The 19,002-nt window shown below is 39.5% G+C and overlaps 1 protein-coding gene across 9 annotated transcripts in view; it reads right to left on the bottom strand.

The window, feature by feature from the left end:
* Positions 1–19,002, bottom strand: part of brpf3b (bromodomain and PHD finger containing, 3b) — a 96,532-nt gene that overhangs the window by 10,099 nt on the left and 67,431 nt on the right. For 8 of the 9 annotated variants that reach the window (XR_011358452.1, XR_011358454.1, XR_011358450.1 and 5 more), the window contains exons 7-13: positions 16,804–17,070; positions 14,269–14,799; positions 13,938–14,046; positions 12,102–12,208; positions 9,192–9,289; positions 6,247–6,401; positions 3,866–4,007 (exon numbers count right to left, since the gene is read on the bottom strand). Coding sequence is in view for 3 of the 9 variants with exons in the window: in XM_069941758.1 (XP_069797859.1) it covers positions 3,866–4,007; positions 6,247–6,401; positions 9,192–9,289; positions 12,102–12,208; positions 13,938–14,046; positions 14,269–14,799; positions 16,804–17,070 (1,409 nt within the window). In the remaining 6 variants the exon portion in view is untranslated. Of the gene's footprint in view, positions 1–3,028; positions 4,008–6,246; positions 6,402–9,191; positions 9,290–12,101; positions 12,209–13,937; positions 14,047–14,268; positions 14,800–16,803; positions 17,071–19,002 lie in introns of those variants that run through there. The other variant, XM_069941757.1, reaches the window with a different exon arrangement.

Genomic DNA, 19,002 nt, shown 5'->3' with positions numbered 1-19,002 from the left:
ATATATTGCACATTTAGCACGTGATCAAGGACTAATTTCTTCTGAACTAAATTTCTCTGAAGCAAATACAGGTATAACCACACTGTATTACATCCAACTGAGCTACAATCTTCATTTCTTTTTGGAACACATAGTATAACCTTAAATTCCATTGAGGATACCATAAGTGGACTGAAAGTCCATTCCTTGAATTATGTGGATGAGAATTAGTCAAATTTATTGTTATCTGATTGGACAAGTACAACCCAACGGAACAGCATTCTCTAGTTCCTCAGTGCAAAACACGCAGACACATATCCAGACATAACACACATACAAACAATACATACACAGGGAAAGTCTTCATATCTACAAATAAATAAATAGCTATTGTTTCATGAATAGGAAAGTCTCAGATGGTCAGTGTGAGCAGTTCCTTTGGCCGTTCAGCATTCTGACTGCCCGTGGGAAGAAGCTGCTCCTCAGCCTGGTGGTGCTGGCTCTGATACAGGAGCGAGGGACACTCCAGTGTTCTTCTCTGCCACATTTACGGTCAGTGTGTTGACCTCCGATCCATTTCTTTGCAGCAACCGAACCACACTGTAATGGAGACAGCCAGGACACTCTCGATAGAGCTCCTGAAGAAGGCTGACATAATGTTGACCAATAGCCTTGCCCACTTCAGTCTTCTCAGGTAATGCAGTCACTGTTGCACTATCCTGACAAGTGAGGAGATGGTGAATGTCCATAGTAGGTCACCAATTAAGGAAACTCCAAGAAACTTGGTGCTCTCCACAGAGTTGTTGATGTGTAGTGGAAGGTAGTTGTTCCTAGTCTTCCTAAAGACCACGATCATCTTCTTCATGTTCGTTGAGACTCAGGTTGTTACTCTCTCACCATATCACGAGAATTTCCACCTCTTCACAGTATTGCAACTCATCACTGTTTCTGATGAGGCCAACTATTGTTGTGTTATCTTCAAATCTGAGCTGGAGCTGGCGATAGTTGTGGGTCAGTCATGTAAACAGGAGCAGGCTGAGGACACAGCCCTGAGGTGTGCCAGTGCTCAACATTTTGCTACCAACCCTGTCAGACTGGTCTTTCCATTAGGAAGTCCCAGCAAGGACAGCATCTCCACCAGCCTCTGGGGAATGATCATATTTAATGCTGAGTTGAAGTTGATAAACAGCATCCTAGCCTATGAGGGATTGTTCTCCAGGTGGGTCAGGATGGAAGGAAGGGACAAGGAACTATTAGTGAACCCATGTTACCCAATATCAATTTTACCCAGTCTCCGGATAGGTATATGATGGGTAAAATGATCTTCACTTGTCTGGTGCTTTGAAAACATGATTTGGGAATCTGAAATATAGAGTAATGAAAACACTCAGCAGGGAAAACAGATATTTGTGGAACACATGCTTCATTCCTCAATAACAGGCCACCAACTGGTGGGCCCTTGTTATACTTTGAAACAAAAGTATGACTGAAGCTCTGAGAAGTGTGAGGCTACAAAATGCCTAGTGGTCTTAGATATGCTGGAGAGAGGGATACCTTTAATTTCAGCTTATTCATCTATCCCTTAAAATTGGCACCTTTCTCCTAAAGGACAAAGACTGCCGTACGCACAGCAAATCAAACTTGATGATGAAATCCTTGAAATATCAGAATTAAGAAATCCTTGAAATATCAGAATTCTGGAAACTGAACAATGATCCAATGTAGACCAGCTAATTTTCTAGTTTTCAGCATTTGTAAACTGACTGAAGCATTGATACCCATCAACTGGTTAAACATTAAAATGTTAAATTACATGAAATGATAAATTAATATAAAATTGTTAAAGTTTAAAGAAATCCTTGTGATTTATGTTCTTTCTCATTATAGTCTCAAATTATCATGTTTCAAATCCCTTCAAATGACCCACATAAACATTTTCCAACGTTGGTGTTATTTCCTTTGAAAGCAACACTTCAACAAAAAAAAATAACTATCAATGGTTCAAAGAGACAACTTGCAGTCACTTCCTAATGGTTCGTTGATAAAAAGTTAGATGTAGTGCAGTGTGCAAATTTTTGCTTGTTATTTAGATCTTAATGCCTTTGTATAAAGATTAGAGACTCTTACTAATATTCAGTTTATTTATTCAGTCCAGGAATCACTGTTGTTTGTGGCCTGATGCTAACCATGAATGTATTAAATGTGAAGGAACTGAGCTAGTCCATAGTCTCAGTTTATAGGTGCAAGCTGCACACTTACAACCACACACCATCCCCCACCATCACCACTTTTCCTGAATACTACCCCCAGAACCAATCACTGAGACTTCACCTGGTCTACTATGCTTTCGGTTTCCTTTAAAACAGTGCAGCAAATATTCACGAGATAAATTATTGAGATGACGGGTTTTTTTTAATTCCATGAGTAAGAATTGAGCAGAATATAATCCCATTACAACATATGATATTCTGAGGACACTTGTAAATTGCAACAGCTTGACCCTCTGGTGGGAGAAAGTGGAATTGGAGTGTAAGGTCTCAGGCTAATGGGAAGATCATTTCAAACTAAGACAAGGAATAGAGCCATGCAGAACAGAAACAGGCCCACATACCCATTTTTTCATGCCAAAGGTTGTAACTCTTTGGAGAATCATGGATGTGGAGTTATTAGGCATTGCCAAGCCTGAGATAGAAATATTTTTAGGTGAAAAATCAATCATATAGGAATGTGAAGCAAGACTAAGAATAAGATAAGCTATGCTTTTATTGAATGATGAAGCAAGCTTAAAGAAGCACATAGTAGCTTCTGCTCCTACTTAAATGGGCTGATAATTTTGTCGCAATGTCAGCACTACTGCCAGGACTTGCCCAGGTTTCCAACGCAGGCATTTATCTAAATTTGACTTTTATAATTTTTTTATCAAAATGATCCCCTCAGATGACTTTAAACACAATCAAATTAGTATGAATAACTACTGCAAGAGAGCAATGAGACTCCTATTTTGAAAGTTGACAAATGGAGCTAAACAATTAAAATTAGAAACTGTTCATTTGTAGATCACCACATTTAATTCTCAAGAGAAAATATAGCCTCAGACAGTTGGATTGTAATAGATCAGAGGTAAAAGTACAGTTCGGTGAGTGTCAATACTCATTTTTTTCTCATCCATTACAGCTCTTATAAACAGTACTAGAAAGCAAATAATGTTACTTTCTACAATAAATACAACATGAACATCCTGTGTTTCACAGTGGACACGCAGCTAAATTTAGGTCCCTAGGTATGTCAACGTCATTGATATAATAGCCCGAATACATTAAAAACCAAAATCAAAAATGCAATTTAAAAAAATGTTTTAAAGTTGTACTACACAGTATACACAGGTCACAAGTCCACTGCATTTTAACAGAACAAATACTTTCAAACGTCAAATGGTATTGTTTCTCAAATAAATTACAGTGTGTGCGTACAAAACCCATTACCATCACAGAGAAGCTAAAGATGCTGATCTGCAGCCTTGAATAATTTAGTGTATAACAATATAATACAATTATATACATGTTTTCTCTTCCCCATGGCGTCCACACAAAAGGTATTATAAACACTATGAACAGGATTTGTATTTGTAAATTTAAAGCCTGATTTATGTCTAAATGGAGTAAATGTGACAAGAAGTCAAAGAAAGGTCATAGAAGAATTGGCAGTGTCAGAGGCTGTGTCAATCTGCTTAAAAGTATGAAAAAATAAAGAAAGTGTATTTAGTTTTTACAATGAGCAGAAATTAAGGTCTTTGATGCCTGATGTCACATCATCCTTTCGCAACTTTGGTTATGTTTTATGACAGTCACATGTAGTTTGAGGTGAGAAAACCATGTTCTCCACGTACTCTGCTCAAATGGATCCTTGCTCTGTCATAAGCTATCTGAACAGATTTCCGGATGCTTGATTTACGTCCCTCCATCATTTTCAATTTGTCCACTGTGTCATCAATGCCAAGAGGAAGCAACTTTGAACGAGGAAGCCACTGCCTGTTGATGAGAAAATCAGGAGATTAGAACAGAAGCCACAGATCAAGATTATGAGTAGAGCATAACTGAAAACATGTATCATGATTGGAGAAAGGCACAAACATACATCAGTGATCCTCAACCTTTTGCTTTACACTCCCATCCCACTTTAAGTCATCCCTATGCCATTGATCTCTGTGGTTAGTAAGGGATTGCTTAAGGTGGGATGTGAATAGGAAGGGAAAATTGAGAATCACTGCTCTAGATTCAATTGTTACTGTATGAGTCGGGTGGGTGAGGGGGAGAGACCGGCAGTGCAAGTCGGGCAGGTGAAAAATTGTCATTGGCCCATTTCCTTTGGAGTGATGAAACCCTGCACATAATGAGTCAATGAGACACGATTAAAACCGTGGTTTTTAAACTTTTTCTTTCCACCCACATACTACCTTAAGCAATCCCTTAACTAATCACAGAGCACCTATGGCATAGGGCAGGGGTGGCCAAACCGCAGTTCGTGAGCCACATGCGGCTCTTTGACCTTTAATGTGTGGCTCGCTGCCAGTCTCCCCCCTCGCCCACCTGACTCGCACTGCCAGCCATCCCCCCACCCTCGCCCGCCTGACTTGCAATGCCGGTGTCCCCCCCCCCCCCCCCCCCGCCCGCCCGACTTGCGCTGTTGGTCTCCCCACCCCTCGCCCGCCCAACTCGCACTGCCAGTCCCCCACCCCCCTCACCTGCCCGACTTGCACTGCCGGTCTCTCCCCCTCACCCACCCGACTCATGCAGCCGGTGTCTCCCCCTCGCCTGCCTGACTCGCGTCTTTCATAGCCTGATATTTGTAGCATTGTATTTTAGTTATAAAAAAAATGATTATATTAAGACTAAATTTTGTAAGGTGGAATTCTGATTAAAATCTCTCTCATTGTTTTGATTTACTTTTTTTTTACATATTTGTGTCTTTGTGATTACTAAAATTAATACAAATTATCAGTTTAAAAACTGCATGCATGAATAAACATTCTTGCATTTAATATGCATTTCTTAATTTTTTTTTGTTACAAAATGTGTATGTAACAATAAAAACACATGTGTGAATTTTGTTCTTGTCCTGAGGCTCTCAAGCATCTGAGCTTTATCATTTGTGGCTCTTACATTAAGCCACCCCTGGCATAGGGAATACTTAAAAGTGGTATGTGATTGGAAAGAAAAAGGTCAAGAAACACTGACATACATCTTCCGTGCTAGCTGCTTAGAAGTACATGCACCAGAAACTGATCATACAGAATTTACCATTATACAAAAAGCACACTTAAGTTATGAGCTGCAAAAACAAAATTCTGGAGTTGGAACATCAATTTCTTTACAGCAATTAGTGTATAATTGAAGAATGCAAGCAGCTAAAAACATATTATCACCCGATAGACAGCTTTATTAATTTTTGACAAATATCCAATTTTCTAAAATTTTGTTCATATTCAAAACAGAGCCCTCACAATAATCAATGGCTATTTTTAGTCAAACGATTCTAAAAAGGGAAAGACAGTAGAATCCCCAATCAACCGGAAACACAAACAAATAGCAAAAAAATCAAGGAAGTAAGTAAATTTTAAAAAAACAAACAAGATTGGCCAAATGAACCCCGTGGGGAATGCTGAGACTTTGTTGGGACTGCACAGATTCGCCCCGCTGATTTAGCAATGCCCCTCAGTGCACGTGCATTCTTTTCACTGTCGCCACTTGCGTGGAGATGAGTTGGATTGTTAGCACAAGGAAGGTGTGCCATGGGCCTGACCGGGAAACTTGCGTGGAGGTGACTCGAGTTGTGAGTATGAAGAAGGTCCGCCAGGGAACCGACTGGGACACTTACGTGGAGGTTAGTCGGGTTGTCAGTGCGAGGAAGATGCGCTGACGCCCTAACTGGAACATTTGTGTGGAGGTGTCGGTTATCAGCATGAGGAAAGTAAGAGAGTGCTCCGACGGCCTGACTGGGATACTTGAGTCGAAGCCAGCTGGATGGAGATAGGATATGGAGGGGGAGGGGTAAGATGGCAGAGGCTTCCCTTTCCCTACCCAGTAAGAGTCTTTATCTTTATTCATATTTCATTCAGATTTTAGATTTATTGTCAGCCTACATAGATGACATCACATACAACCCCGAGATTCTTTCTCTGCAGGTGAGGCAGAATTACCACATATTGGTATTGTAAAAAAAACTAAAATGTAGTACAGTTATGAATCAAATCTTTATAGTTTCACTCACCATGTTCTTTTGTTGTCAAAAAATAGAACTAAATAAAGTTTCTCTCCAGCTTCAGCGTGCATCTGTTCTCCTAGTTTTACTACATCCATTGGAGGTACTGGTATGGGGACACCATTGTGATATAAGCCATCTCGAGGCATATTTGGATCTATGATCTATAAAGAAAAAATAATTATATTTGTATTAAGCTAGTTATGAGCTTAGGATTTTCCCATTTATTTGTACCCAATCAATTCTTCTGAGATGTAGTTGCTGGAGTAAAATATTAAAATAAGTACATAAACAGCATGATCTCACATGTGAGATCACCAAGACCAATTCATTTTCTTTTCAAAATGGTGATTAAGAGTATACTTCTAGACTTCTCTGCAGAATATTTTTTACAGCCCACCAGAGAGGGAAAAGACAGCCTGAGTCCAAGATCAAATCGAAAACACAGCATTTACTGCAGTATAGCACTACAGGAATGTGCAGCATTATCAGCCAGATGCAGCTCTCAAATTACCAAAGAAACCTTGACCTGGCAGCTTCCAAGGCAAGAGCACCACCATTTAGTCTGATACATTCAGTAGTACATGCAAATCATTAATAACTGTATCCTGGTTTGAACCCATGTGTTATAAGCACCAGAATCAGAAATTATTGTCATCAAGTTACAAAATTTGTTGTTTTGTGGCCACATCACAAACATTCCTATAAACCACCTGACAAAATATAAATTAAAAATAATGCACTAAAGTCAAAATAAGGCAGTGTCTGGTTCATTGATCATTCAGGAAACAGAGGAACAGCACCCAGTCATCATCGAGAGCTCAGCAGTGGAGAGGGTCTTGAACTTCAAATTCCCGGGTGTCAACATCCCTGAGGATTTGTCCTGGAGACTCCATGTTGATGCAATCATGAAGAAGGCTCTCCAGCAGCTATACTTTGTGAGGTGTTTGAGGAGATTCGGTATGTCACCAAAGGCTTTCAAAAACTTCTATACGGAGAGCATTAAGGCTGGTCGCATCACGGTCTGGTATGGAGGTGCCAAATCTCAAGATAAGAAAAAACTCCAGAGGGTTGTTAACTGGGCCTGCGACATCACAGGCACCAGACTTCACTCCATCAAGGACATCTACATGAGGCGATATCTTACAAAAGTAGCCTCTATCCTCAAAGACCCCACCACAAGGTAATACCCTCTTCACTCTGCTACCAAAAAGGAACAAGAGCTTAAAGACGAGCACTCAGCAGTACAGGACAGTTTCTTTCCCGGTGCCATCAAATTCCTGAATAGTCGATGAATCAAAGACACTGCCTTACTTTTCATGCACTATTGGTTTTTTTTATATATATTATTGTCATATGAATATTTGCACGATAATCCTGCCGCAAACCACCGAATTTTGTGACTTGTTCATAACAATTCTGATTCTGATGGCAGCAGGGAAGAAGCTGTCCTTGTGCCATTGAGTGCTCATCTTTAGGCCCCGTACCTTTTTCCTGATGGTAGCAGAGTGAAGAGGAATGAGGGGTCCTTAAGAATAGTGGCTGCTTTTTTAAGACACCGCCTCTTGTAGATGTCCTCAATGGGGTGAAGTCTGATGCCTGTGATGTCACAGGCCGAGTAACAACCCTCTGGACCTTTTTCTTGTCCTGAGTGTTGGCATCTCCGTACCAGACAGTGATGCAACCAGCCAGAATGTTTTCCACAGTACACGTGAACACAGTACACAGTACACGTATGCCTTCAGTGGCATACTGAATCTCCTCAAACACCTCACAAAGTATACCTGCTGGCGAGTCTTCTTCATGATTGCATCAACATGGATTCTCCAGGACAAATCCTCGGAGATGTTGACACCCATGAATTTAAAGTTATTGACCCTCTCCACTTACTGAGCCCTCCATGAGGACTGGATCATGTTCTCCTTACTTCCTCTTGAAGTCCATATTCATCTCCTTGGTTTTGCTAATGTTGAGTAAAAGGTTGTTGCTGGGACACCATTCAATGAGCTGACCCATCTTCCTCCTGTACGCTTCTTCATTGCCATTTGTGATTCTACCAACATCCTGTCATTTGCAAATTTGTAGGAAGCATTGGAATTGTGCCTGGCCACACAGTCATGGATGTATAGTGAATAGAGCAGTGGGCTAAGCACCCATCTTTGAAGTGTGCTTGTGTTGATAGTCAGTTAAGAGGAGACACTGCTTCTAATTCATACTGACTGTGGTCTTCTGATGATGAAGTCAAGCATCTAGTTGCAGGGGAAGTTGCAAGAGCCCAGGGTTTGGAGCTTGTTGACCAGCACTGAGGAAATAATGGTGTTTGAAGGCTGAGCTGTTGTCCATGAAGAGCAGCTGTATGTTTGAGTTTTTTTTTTCCGAGGTGATCCAGAGCTGATTGGAGAGCCAGTGATAATGCGTCTGCTGTAGAGCAATTGTGACGCTTGGCGAATTGCAGTCAGTCCAGACCTTTGCTTAGGGATGTGTTAATTCTGGCCATGACCAACCTCTCAAAGCATTTCATCACAGTAGATGCTAGTCATTGAGGCAGCTCACTCTACTCATCTTTGGCAAGGGATAATTGATGCCTTCTTAAAGCAGGTGGAAATCTCTGACTGTAACAATAAGAGATTGAAAATGTCCCTGAACACTGGCTAATTGGTTGCCAACATTTGCCTTCTGCAGGGTTTTCCTTGGATGAAATGATTCAAATCAATTGACAAAATTACTGAACAAAATTACAGTTGATATTCTGTACCAACAATATAGTTATTTAAATTATTTCTGTGGTCTTTCACTTGAAATTCCAAAATTATGTTATGAAACCAATTCAACAAACATTTGCCCACAGAAAGAGTCTAATCAAATAATTGTGATTTTTGACGGCTCCCTGTTAATAACATTATTTCTTCATGTGGGAAAGTTATTTTAATGAGAAGGCAAACAGTTTTAGTTACCAGTGCTGGATAAGAAGGGTATCCTCTACATTTGGCCCAAACGAGTTCCAGAGGTTCTAAAATTGCATCATTCTCAAGGGGTGTCCAGACTCCTCTCCCTATAATACAGGGAAGACAAAACGATGGCAGCATATATTATCGAGTACATTTTACATATTCAAGGGTAAAAAAAAATAAATGCATCACAAAAACACAATGTTCCACAAATAATTTGGAACGACTTGGCCTTTAGTGTAAATAAAAATATTGCACTTAGATTTCACTTGTTTCAAATTATCTCCCCCCCACCCAAAAAAAGCCTGAACAAGGCCCTGTATTTTTTTTAAATATTTTTAATTATATTTTAATTCGACTGAAATAAGCTTTGTTGAAACAGAAATCATGACTAAAACTTTTACCAACAACTTATCTATTAATGAACCAGTTGAATGTTTTGGAGTTTTAACCTTTTTCCTCCTAAAAGCCAAATAATTTGATTTTAAGTATATACAGCAGAAAATTCATTCATTCCATACTTCAACAAACATTTTTATGAAAATCTTCTGCATTTAAGACCCACTTTTTCCCCAAAAATATTGCTCAAAAATATCCCCCGGGTCTTATATGTGGTTGGAATTAAAGCGATAATAGTACGCCGACTCATCAGCTTCACCGTCATCTATCATTGGGCAGGGTTGGTGTCACCCGGTGCATCGACTCGTGGTTTCACGTACCCCACCCCCCCACACCCCCCCAAACTGACTGCGTGTACTATTGTACCGAGCGTAGAAGAAAGATATGTGTTCCTTTTATGTCCGGGGTGACGGCAGCGGTGCTGAGCGGGAGGCAGGGTTGCTCTGAACAGAGTGCATTAAGTTCAAAAAGTAAATTTACATAGAGTTTTAGCCTTGTCGGTATATTGATACATGGAAGGTAGGCTTACGAAAAATGTTTTTGTTGTTACAAGTAACCAATGGGATATTTTATAAAAAATAATAAATTTCTGCTGATACACTGCACAAAAAAATTTTAGACAGTTATTTTGATGTCACCCCCCCCCCTGATGGCGTCACCTGGTGCAATCTGCACCCCCACCCCACCCCCCCACCCCCAGTGACACCAGTGTCGTTAGGGACAGGTAGCTAGTGGGCTGTCAGGAGACTCTCCCAGCAGCTCACTATTGGTCCCTGCATTGGTCTCACTGCCTTGCTCCCTCCAACAGCCTGCCACCAGTCCCACATTGATCCCACCCAGGGAGAGAGCAGGACGGCAGGACCAGTGGGGGACTGACGGCTGGCTGCCAGGAGAGTCTCCCAACAGCCAGCCACCAATCAGTCCCCTTCGACAGACGGCAGTGATGCTTGTGAACCATGAAGCAACGATGATCACTGTGGGTGATCACCATTAAATACCATTAAATACCGTATATATGGTAAAAGAAAAAAATTCTTAATATTCCCTGCTGAAATTGGGGGGGAGGGGAGAGAGAAGGATTTAAAACCTGTGGGTTTTACATGCCATCAAATATGGTATTTTGAAAATTCTTCAATGCAGTTATGCAAATCACGTTAAATCATACCTTACATGAAATGCAGTTAAAAAAAAAACCCTTATCCAGAATTCAAGCAACTGGCAGACTCAAACAACTGGTGAAAAATTTGCGGAAAATAAATAGGTAAAAAAAGACATAAGTTTAAAATTGGTGAGCCTCAGCATAGGTTTGCCAATCACACAACACCCAATCACAATTAACTGGAAAATTCATTTATCCAGTATTCCCATAAATACCAGATGCTGTATAGGTAGTCCCCGGGTTAAAAGATCCGATTTATGAACAACTTGTACTTTGAATCGACAGCCGGCCGGAAGTAGAATGCCGTCAACTTCCAGCTTGAGCATGGTTGAGTCAGCATCGCGAGAGAAGATGCTACACGTTACTCTCGCACGATCCTGCCATCACCCAGCATCGCGAGAGAGTAGTGCACTACATATCGCAAGCATGGGAACAGATTTGAAATTGAAAAGTACGGATTCAAACATCGCACCTCTACAGCACTGTAAACTTTTATTTCTTCTGGTTTACAAATGACTCGTGAACCAACAGTTTGTTGACTCTTTACTGCATTCTTGGGTTCAAGGCAGCTAGAAATGAACAAAGCTGCTTTGCAGTTGATACCACCTCCAAATTTCACATGGCAAAAATTGTAATACACTTGTACTGTATTTGTACTGTACCATATCTACCAGGGGAAAACCCCTGAAACTACTGTACTGTACACATTTAATAACAGGGTAACCATGTCTCCAAAGCATAAATCCGATGCAAGTGCTGGTGATCCCCCTCTCCAGCAGCAGAATCTAACCCTGACTTCAGCACCAAGTCCATCCTCTCCAACAGTAGCCATCTCACCATCATCTTCTCCTACATCATCCAATTATGTACTGTATTATTACGTTTAAGATCTTTTAGTGTATTTGGAAGTGTTTCTTAAGTGTTTTACATGCATAGAAAGCATATACTATATATGCTATATACAACTAAGATAAACATTTGACTAACTGAAGCTAAATAAGGACTGTATGTACTTATTCCGACTTAATTGCAAATTCAAGTTAAAGACAGACGTAGATCGCAGAACTTGTTTTAACCTGGGAACTGCCTGTATGATGAATATTATACTTTCCAAGTTTCTTTTTTTACCTCATTGAGATAACTTGACATGGTAATAACAAGAGGGATCACACTTTGGTAGAATTACTAAAACAGGCTTCCCTAGGTAGAATTATGAAAACAGACTTCCCCTATCTTTCTGACATGTTTTGCAATGCCTCATTAACAACAGTAATTTCACAGCCAACTATTTTTTTTCAATTTTATTCTTACAATTAACTACTCCCCTAGTATGAAATGCTTACTGGTACACAATATACCTGATGTACTGTAATCTCCACATGACGCATCTCCATTGCCATTGTCAAGACAATGTGCTCGAGCAAGAGCTGGTTTCCCTCGACTACGTTTGGGTGGAGACAAGCCACTAAAAGAGGAAAGGTAACAGTGATCACCAATTGTATTAATAAAGATAATGGGCAAAAACTTACTTTAAAAGCATGATAATGAAGGAGGATACAATTGTACTCAACAGATAAGGGTGAATTGAACAAAAAAATGTAAAGGTAATATTACTATATGATTTGGAAACATCTATTTTAATTTTATTTCTTTAATTTTAGACATACAGCACGGACCACAAATCTGTGATGCCCAATTACACCCTATTAACCTTCAACCCTGATATGTTTTGAAAGTTAGAAGGAAACCATAGTGCCCACGCAGACACGGGGAGAACATACAAATTCCTTAGAGATAGTGCCAGATTCGAACACTTGTCATTGGCACTGTAACAACATCGCGCTAACCGCCAGGAAACTGTGCCACCCCCTCTACGCTCTGTGGCATAATAGCTTTCACACACAGGAAAGAAACCATTTCCCAGCTAATTTTGTAACACAACTACTCATTTTGCGTGCTGTGGAACTGTAATAGCCTATAACACTCTCCTAATCATAATTTGTTTATGGGTTTTGTCGAAAACATTGAATTTTGCTATTTACTATTATTACATTTTAAAAAGTGATACTATGGATAATTTTGCAGGAACCAATTTAAGGAATTCTGTGTGTACCAAAGCACAAAACCTTGATGGTTTATCAATGTACTATTATAGTAATATGCTCTGGTATGTTGCCAGAGTTTATGAATTTACCCATTGGTTTGCCACATCAGATCTCTAAACTAATAGAATTGATATTTTTCATTTTTCTCTATTGTGCAAGGAGAAAGTTGCTTTACCATATATGCAAAGTATTTAAATTAGAAATCAAATCAAATCAGGGAAACGTTTTAAAAAATGACAAAAGACAACATCTTAAAGTTGCTGCAATATTTTCAGAAACCTAATCTCAATGTTGGATCATAATATTATGTAATTTGCTTAGGAAAGGGGCAATCCAAATTTGACTCTTTCAAATACAGTGTCTTAGTCATGGATTTTATATTTTATCAAACGTTGGAATCCATTAAGCACTTTTAGTGCTTTTGCCGAGGCTTTCAATCGCAAAAAAATGATTTGTGTAACATTTTTATTTAAATGTCTTTGTTCTCCTTCTACTTTTAAAACACAAAATGTAATAGTCAAAGTTGAGATGCTTTCCATCACAACCTACTATTCAAACAATCAAGTTAATGAAGTATTTCAGTATAGATCAAAACTAACACAAACTACTGTCAGTTAAACAAGAAAGTCTGCAGACACGGTGCAATACCGTTCAGTACAGTTCAATACCCAGAGTGCTGGAAAAACTCAGCAGTCAGGAAGAATTCCAATGTTTCAGGCCTGAGCCGTTTGTCAAGGTATCACTGCTTCATAAGGAATACTGCCTGGCTTGCTGAGTATCTCCAGCACTAACTGTTGACTTAGGAAATGATCTCCCAGTATGTTCTAAACTCAAAAAAAAGCACAAGAGTTACATTTTCATTTCCTGCCTCCTTGTAACATCCAAAATCCAATTTAAATTTGGTAATTATATCATGTCAGAACAAAAAATGCATAAGAGACACAGATGTCAATTACTGAGGTGTAAAGAAAGCCTTCGGGTTCATTAATCTCCAAATGTACACATTTAATTTATTTGTATGATCACAGTTAATTAAGGTACATGCTTGGAAGGCAGAATAACTACTCTATTTTTAAGTTTTATAAGTACCTGTTACCATCAAATGCCCCATTGCTTCCAAGACTGGAACTACACTCAGAATCCGAATAGGTCTCAGCATGAGATAACTGAGTGTGTTTTCCAAAACCATTGGAAAGCCCTGTATAGAAAACATACAAAGTTTCAGTCTCCATGTACAAAACATTTATTATGAAACAAAGAAACCCCAAAAGACTGACTTCTCCCTGTTAAATAATAGCTTTTGACCGACTGTAGAGCCACATCAATGGTGGCTGCAAAGAAATCAGGCTGTTCTGAGTAGAGGAGGTTTAGCTGTTGACTAAGAACATTGCTAATGTGAAAGAGAATGAAAAGGATTTACCTAGATCTGCAGGAGCGCAAGGAGATTTTTCACTTTCACTGTCAGAGCTGCAGCTCAAACTTTGGGGTCGTTTTCTTGATTGGCGTAAACTCTGTAGCTTGGAAAGTGTCCCTGGTGAAGAATTCAGTGCCAATTGTTCTGTTTGATGCTGGCTATCCCCATTCTCCATCAGCGGACCACAACCCTTCTGTAATTTAACTCCATTTTTGGCCTTCCGAAAGAGAACAGATGTGCGCCTGCCCACTTCATTAACAGACTGAGTTGAAGTGTCTGAGGTAGGGAGAGCTAGACCATTTACACCGCTGTCACTAAGGAGGCGCTGCAGAGTGTGAGGGCCAAGGGCTTCATTTTGTAGTGTTTTTCTGTTCAGGACATCACTGTCAGATTTAATCCGTTTGTGCAGTCTGCTTTGTGCCCTGCTTTCACTCATAGGTTTGAGGGTAGGAGGGTCTGTGTGGGTTTCAGAGTCTGAGGGTGAAGGTGCCGGTCCTGTTGGTTCTAATGTTGGTGGGAGTGAAGATTTAGAATCCTCTGCAGGGAGTAAAAGAATAAAGGTAGAATCATTTTTTAATACAAATTTATTCAGCCTGCAAATATTTGCACTAGCATGGGTAATTTCCAACATAAAAATACCCTGAAGATTCTAAATAATGAATGTAAAAAAAAACCAATGTAATCATGAACTGAAAAATATATAGAGCAGCACTGTTAACATAGCAGTTAGCGCAACGATGTTACAGCGCCAGTGACTGGGGATAGAACCAGTACTGTCTGTGAGGAATTTGTATGCTCACGCTATGTCTGCATGGGTTTCCTCTGGGTGTTAATGTTTTCTCCCATCCTTCAAAACATATCAGGCTTGAAGATCAGTTGGGTGTAATTGGATGGCATGGGATCATGGGCCGAAAAGGGTCTGCTACTGTGCTAATGTTTACATTTTATTTTTTAATTCAGAAAATATCCTGGAATATTTAAAATTCCAAAATTGTTATTTCCCACATCATACTTTCAGTAACCTCTGCAAAAAAGACAACTATGCAGTATTATAAACTTAAAAATATAATTATGTTGCTCCAATACAAAGAGTAGAAATTCATTTTAACTGGCAAGGAAGATTGTTTACTCATTATAGAAGCTAGAGATGAAAATGAAATGATTTACATAACTTGTATTATATCTACAATTGAAAAGCTCTTGCTTTAACTAATTTATTGTCTTCCTGCTTTTCTTTTCCCTCAAAAATACTAATCACATTGTCTCTATTCAAAGGTCTTAGAACTAATTAATTTTAAGTATCCATAGATCCAGAAATCTCAGTGTTGTGAATGAATACTCAACTCATCTGATTATAATGAATTCATGGTGTAGAGTAGCCCCATGTGGTTTCATTGTAAAAGAAGGAATCTAAAGAGCTGAAAAAACTTTTTTTTATCCAAAAATTAATCCAGAGCTTTTGTTTCAACTACATTACTCAAAAGACCCTTTCAGGTATTAATCAATAAAGATTAAAGAATAAAGATTCTGCAATTGCTTTCAGCATTTTGCTGCATAATCTGAAACTACATATGAGGGAAATTTCAGGATTTCTTATGGAAACTCCAAAATAGCTAGCAATAATTAGGCATTGGCACAGAGGGTGCTGTTCTCTAACCTCCACTGCAATCAAAGAACATCAGTGGTGAAGAAAATGTTGTTATTTGCCAACTAAATCTGCAATAACTAAGGTAGGACATACATGGTAAATGGTAGATCACTGAGGAGGGCGATAAGACAGAGGGATCTAGGAATGCAGATAAATAATTCCCTGAAAGTGGTGTCACAGATAGATAGGGCTGTTAAGAGAGTTTTTGGCATATTGGCCTTCATAAATCAAAGCGTTGAGTATAGGAGTTAGGATGTTATGGTAAAGTTGTATAAGACATTGGTGAGGCTAAATTTCGAGTATTGCATGCAGTTTTGGTCACCGAACTGCAAGAAAGATATCAATAGGATTGAAAAAGGGCAGAGAAGATTGACTAGGATGTTGCCCGGATTCAAGAACTGAGTTACAGGGAAAGGTTAAACAGGTTAGGACTTTATACCCTGGACTGTGGAAGAATGAGGGGAGATTTGATAGAGGCATACAAAATTATGAGGGGGATAGATAAATGCAAGTAGGCTTTTTCCACTGAGGTTAGGTGAGATACCAACCAAGAGGACATGGGTTAAGAGTGAAAGGGGAAAAGTTTAGGAGGAACATTCTTCACACAGAGAGTAGTGGAATGAGCTGCCAGCAGTAGTGGTGAATGTGGGCTCAATTTTCACATTTAATAAAAATTAAATTAAATGGTATGGACAACTATGGACTGGGTGCAGAGCAATGCAACTAAGGAGAATAATCGGCACAAACTAGAAAGGCTGAAGGGTCTGTTTTCTGTGCTGTAATGTTCTATGGTAATAAAATACCTGAAAATAGTGCACTTTATGCATCACATACATGTTATTTTAATGGGGTACCAAGCCACTGAGCAAACACCCTGGCTCTTTATACCACACCTCTCTCAGTGCTTTCCTCATGAACTTCAACCAGTGGTTTCTCGTTATCTTCCTTCAACAATTCCAAACAGTTGCCATTGTGTAGATGTTGCTGTTGTGCCAGTTTATGCCTGATGCTGTTGATTTCTCTCCTCAGCAGTCTTACTCGCTTTGATCTTGCTCCACTCGATTTCATGGTACATGTTATGTCTAATTTATCCAGCAACTCTTTCAACTGGTCCTCCAGTGACAGATGTGCTCTGTTTTCTGGTATCAGCATGTTATCCACTGAAAGATATATCAAAGAAAAATTGATCCAACAATTTCTGGCAATCAACAATATTTACATATTTTTATTTTGTTTGCTTAGAGATGTGAATAAAATATACAAAGAATCTACTTTAAGCATCACATTTTGTTTAAAATTCAGCAGCACCCCAACAAATGCTTGAAAACTGATGACTTTTGAATGAGAGAAATACACATCTAACTCATTTCGGTGACCTTGACCAATGGTGGAAAATAGAACTTAACTTGCTTAGATCATCCCAATGTGGGTGACGGTGTCCACCATCACAAAATTAATACAATACAAATTAGCTACAATTTGTATAAATAGTTAGAAATATGGATTAGTTTAAAATATAATACTGTGTATAATCTACTTTTAGAATTCACTGAATAGATAAAGTAATAAATTTCGTACTAATTCAGAGCATTTTTTCTAAATTTTCAAGATATATTTTTTATGGAATAATGGCATAGATGAATAAAAGTTACTGCTTTAAACTGATATATTCAAAAGAACATATGTGAAAGGGTTTTGTGATAAAATTGGTAACAAATATGTGCATGAAAATATTTCAGTATATTCCATGATTGTCTTTAAATTATGATATAAATTAATTACAACTATAGAGAAATAACTACATTTTACACTAACTGCATTTCAGTCATGACTAAAGCAAAAATGATTGTCATAGCAGGCCCTGCACTGAGATGATGCTCCTGTGTGCACAGCTGACATTTTTCTGGATGTCACGTTATTGTCTGAAACACATAACCTATTTACTTTTGTTTAGCTTCCAATAAAGAAAAGCTAGGCACGTTTATATGGAACATTTCATCACCTCACTGACCAAAGGATTTTACTGCCTTTCAAATCCTTTGCTACGGCTGTCAGCATTATAATGTAATAAATGTGACTTATAATTTCTGTGGAGCCAGCTTCCACAACAGCACTAGAAAAAAATGCCTAGATGATTTGTTTATGGTGATGGAGTTTGAGAAACAGAAATTGAACAGGACACCTTTCAAAAAGTCCACAATCTATGACACTAACACTTTTCTTCTATCCCTCTTCTATACCTGCCTTTTTGTTGGTTACATGGAGCAATCTATGCTACAAGCCTCCACAGGTAAGGCCCCTCAATTCTTCTTTGACTACATCGACAACTACTTTGGTGCAGCCACATGCACCCATGATGAGCTCATCGACTTCATCCACTTTGCTGCCAACTTCCACCCCGACAAATTCATTTGGTCTTTTTCTAGCAATACTCTCCCTTTCCTTGATCTCTGTCTCCATCTTGGAAGACAAACTCTCGACAGACATCTACAAACCCACCAGCTCCCACAGCTACCTCGACTACACCTCTTCACATCTTGTGCCCTATAAGGAATCCATTCCACTCTCTCAATTCCTCCGTCTCCATCACATCTGCACCCAGAATGAGAACTTCCATGGCGGATCATCAGAAATGTCCCCTTCTTCCCTCTACTACCATCAGCTCAGCCCTCACCTGCATATCCTCTATTACCCTCATCCAACAGATCCTCCTCTGCCATTTCCATCACCTAGTATGTGATCCCACCACTAGACACATATTCTCCTTTCCTCCCCTCTCTGCCTTCTGCAGGGACCGCTCCCTCTGAGATTCCCTTGTCCACTCCTCCCTCCCCACCAATTGTTCCCTTGGGTCCTACTTCTGTGACCACAGGAGATTCTCCACTTGCACCCACACCTCCTCCCTCACTACCATTGGTGTCCTGGGCAGTCCTTGCAGGTGAAGCAACACTTCGGAATCTGCAGGGATAATTGTTGTCTCCTCTACTTAAGAGAGACTGGGCGCAGACTGCAGTATTGCACCTGGGCTCTGTCTGCTGTAATACTGTGGATCTCCCAGTGGCCAACCATTTCAATTTTCTACCCCATTCACT

This window comes from Narcine bancroftii, chromosome 5, assembly GCF_036971445.1.
Source record: "Narcine bancroftii isolate sNarBan1 chromosome 5, sNarBan1.hap1, whole genome shotgun sequence".
In the NCBI taxonomy this organism is placed as follows: domain Eukaryota; kingdom Metazoa; phylum Chordata; class Chondrichthyes; order Torpediniformes; family Narcinidae; genus Narcine; species Narcine bancroftii.
This window is presented reverse-complemented; position numbering and strand designations above follow the sequence as displayed.